Source organism: Vigna unguiculata, chromosome 8, assembly GCF_037176805.1.
Source record: "Vigna unguiculata cultivar grain cowpea cultivar isolate G323 ecotype 2 chromosome 8, ASM3717680v1, whole genome shotgun sequence".
NCBI lineage: Eukaryota > Viridiplantae > Streptophyta > Magnoliopsida > Fabales > Fabaceae > Vigna > Vigna unguiculata.
The window spans coordinates 39,438,566-39,441,677 of NC_140799.1; the positions used below are offsets into that span (position 1 = coordinate 39,438,566).

At 32.9% G+C, this 3,112-nt stretch overlaps 1 protein-coding gene across 1 annotated transcript; it reads right to left on the reverse strand.

Moving 5' to 3' along the window:
- Window positions 1-262: 262 nt before the first annotated feature.
- LOC114193869 (uncharacterized) lies at window positions 263-1,075 on the reverse strand. Its single transcript, XM_028083836.2, has one exon. It carries the CDS (start codon window positions 1,008-1,010, stop codon window positions 375-377), a length of 636 nt encoding a protein of 211 aa, XP_027939637.1. The 5' UTR covers window positions 1,011-1,075; the 3' UTR covers window positions 263-374.
- Between the last annotated feature and the right edge of the window lie 2,037 nt (window positions 1,076-3,112).

A 3,112-nucleotide genomic window follows, 5' to 3' on the forward strand; every position in this document is an offset into this window, starting at 1 on the left:
CTTTTTCTTCCTATGTGTTGCTTCTTTAATTGCTAACACATTAGGCGCACACATTCATGTTTTACCTTGTTGCTTCCACTCACACCAGTAATCAGTAATGGACACATTTTCTTTTGATCCTTTTATACACATAATTAACGAAGAAAAGTACTTGAGAACTCTAGAAAAAGTGGAAAGAAAGTGTTGATTTCTATAATATCGAGATTTGTTCTTCAGATCGTCTGGTTCATACTAAAATAGTATCGATCTCAAAATTCTAAAATTAGAAATGAAGAGCAGAAAGATAAGTAATGTGTATATATTACGAGTGTACAAATTGATGTTATGTGTGGTTGCAATTAATCAAGAAGAATGAAGTATATCTATCTATGAATCTATCTAGTAAGAATTTGCGCAGGCTTTTCTTTTTCCTTCCACTCGATGAATCTGCATGGTGAAAACCTAATCCTGTATTCTGAAATGGTTTCAAGCTTAGGAGACCACACCTGATCCTTCGACTTCACAAGCTGTTCATAGTGTTTCTGCAACTCAGGAGTGCTGCAGAGGAAACTGGAAGGACCAACAACACTCTCTTTCTCTGCACCATCACCACCAGTTATGAGCCTGGTGATGAACTCGGGCATCACCTTGATCACGATCCTTCCATCAGAACCCTTCAAGTACTGAAAAGGGCACGCCCCAAACTTGATCGGGGACTTGTTAGGGCAAGATCCAAAGGCCGAAATCGAGGCCACAGAGAGAGTGCTGCACGCAAAACGATCGATGGGAAGAACAAAGTAGGTTTCGCCTTGCATCAGTTCGTCATCGATGGAGAGAACAGGGATAGGGTGTCCGATGAAGAAAGACTCTGCATGGCACACCATCATTTCAGGGAACTCAAACATGATCTCACCGGCTATGTGTTTTCCCTTCAGAGATCTCGATGTGCCCTCCCAGAATACCAGTTTCACCAGCTTCTTCGACGAACCATTGTTGGGGTGAAAGCATGGGGTTTTCATTGCGTTTCCCATATGAACACAGAAAGAGAGAAAGATCAAGATCAAGAGAAGTGGTTGGTGCTTAGAGAAGAAGAAGGTTGCGTGGTGAGGTTGATTATATATAGAGAAATTGATTATGTTGACTTTGGATAAAATAATGTGGTCCTTTCTTTATTTAGTTTAATGTTTTTGGAAGAACTAAAATTTTTTTGATGGGGTCGAAGGTCTGGTCAGCCATGCCGGCTTTGAAAAATTCACTTTCCAGCGTGATCGATGTGGGGCGCTTTAAGGACACACACACATACTCTTGTTTTGTTTATGTGTGAATGTATACACGAACTTCACAACCTTAATTAACCCTTGACCTTCTTCTGTCACTTCTTGGTACTACTGTTAGATTCAAACCTAAAGTTGCTTACCTTTTTCTTCATCCATCAATATCGTAACATGGAGTATTTAGGGTTTTACCCCTTTTGGCGTGAACATTAGGTCACGTACTTTGATTTTTTTTTAATCAAAATGTTGAGTGAGTGATCAAAGCTAAATTATTATTAAAAAAAATTAAATATATTTTTGTCTCTCAAATTTCAAGGAAATTTAGAACTAGTTTCTCTTCAAAAATAAATTTTGACCAATTTAGTCCTTCATCTTTAAAAATGTATAAACTTAGTACTTTTAACCAAATTTTTATTAAGTTTATATGACGTTTCAAATGCATTTCATGATAATATTTGAATTGTTTCGTTTTGACACATTTTCGCTTCAATGCTAACTCAAATATTATCATAAAATATGCTTTAAATGTCAAATAAACTTAACAAAATTTGATAAAAATGACTAAATTTATGTATTTCTAAAGATGAATGACTAAATTAGTGTAAAATTTTGAAAATGAACTAATTCTAAAATTCACTTAAACTTGAGTGATAAAAATATATTTAACTCTAAAAAAGATATAGTTTTAAACAGTGTTTACGGAAAATTGATTATGCTTAATGCCGTATTATATAGATATTTATAAAGAATATAGTTTAGTGTAAGGCTATAACAATTTCTCCTAATAAAGACCTAAAATAAGTACAAAAAAAAAAATCTCGCTTTTATGTAATTAAATGCGTTTGAATATTGTGTACTTACGGTCCAGCGCGGGGGGCAGAGTACTTTACACAGTTAAAGACTAATAATTTTCGTAATTTGAAGATTAGTGTGTAAAAGACGTGTATTGTTTTTGTCAACAAAAAAAAAATCATGTATTTTTATTGTTTTTATTATAAAAAACAATATTGATCATTTGCAATCCACAAACTAATTAAAATATTAGTTGATAAGTAAAGCAGTTTAATTAAATAATAAAAAAAAACCTAAATATTCTTCTTTATCTCACTACTTAAAACTAAAGTAACACGTAACATTGTATAGAAATTTAATGATTACCAACGACCAAGTAAGCTCCAGTCAGCAATTTTTTATTTATTTTGTATAAAATTAAGCACCTAATATGAACCGACCGAATCGAAATCGTCCACGAGGCACCTAAGTTTGAATTTTTTGATTCTATCTAACCCGAATTAAATATTTATTATTGATTTGATGTATTAACCCAACCAATTCATTTAATATTCATAACTTTAAAAGAGTGACTAATATTTCAAATTGGTTTGGTTTATTTTTTCTGGAAAATAGTGTAAGTCACTCAAAGCCACAACTTCCCCTCGTATTAATCCAACCCAAACCTAGTTGTCGGTTTATGACCATTCTTGTGACTTTCACGTGTCGATTTGCTGCTTTTTTTTATTACATTGAAAGTCAAATATTATTCGTGATTCGTGTACGATCTCATATAATTGTGTCTTCCGTAAATGTAATACTATTAGTTTCAAAATCTGCTAAGGAAAAACATAATTTCATCGTTTTTAGATCATGCGATTGTTTCTGTCAGAAATCCATGTTAATAAATGTTATATTTACGGAGATATTCATCGGAGTTAACAAACACCGATGAGTTACACGTTTTAATTTTAATTTGATTCTGATATCACTTATTAGATTTACGGAAGGAGATTTGTTGAGAAAAACGAACGCAGTGAGACTTAAGTCCAACTATATAAAACATTGATATCATTTTCAACTTAAAA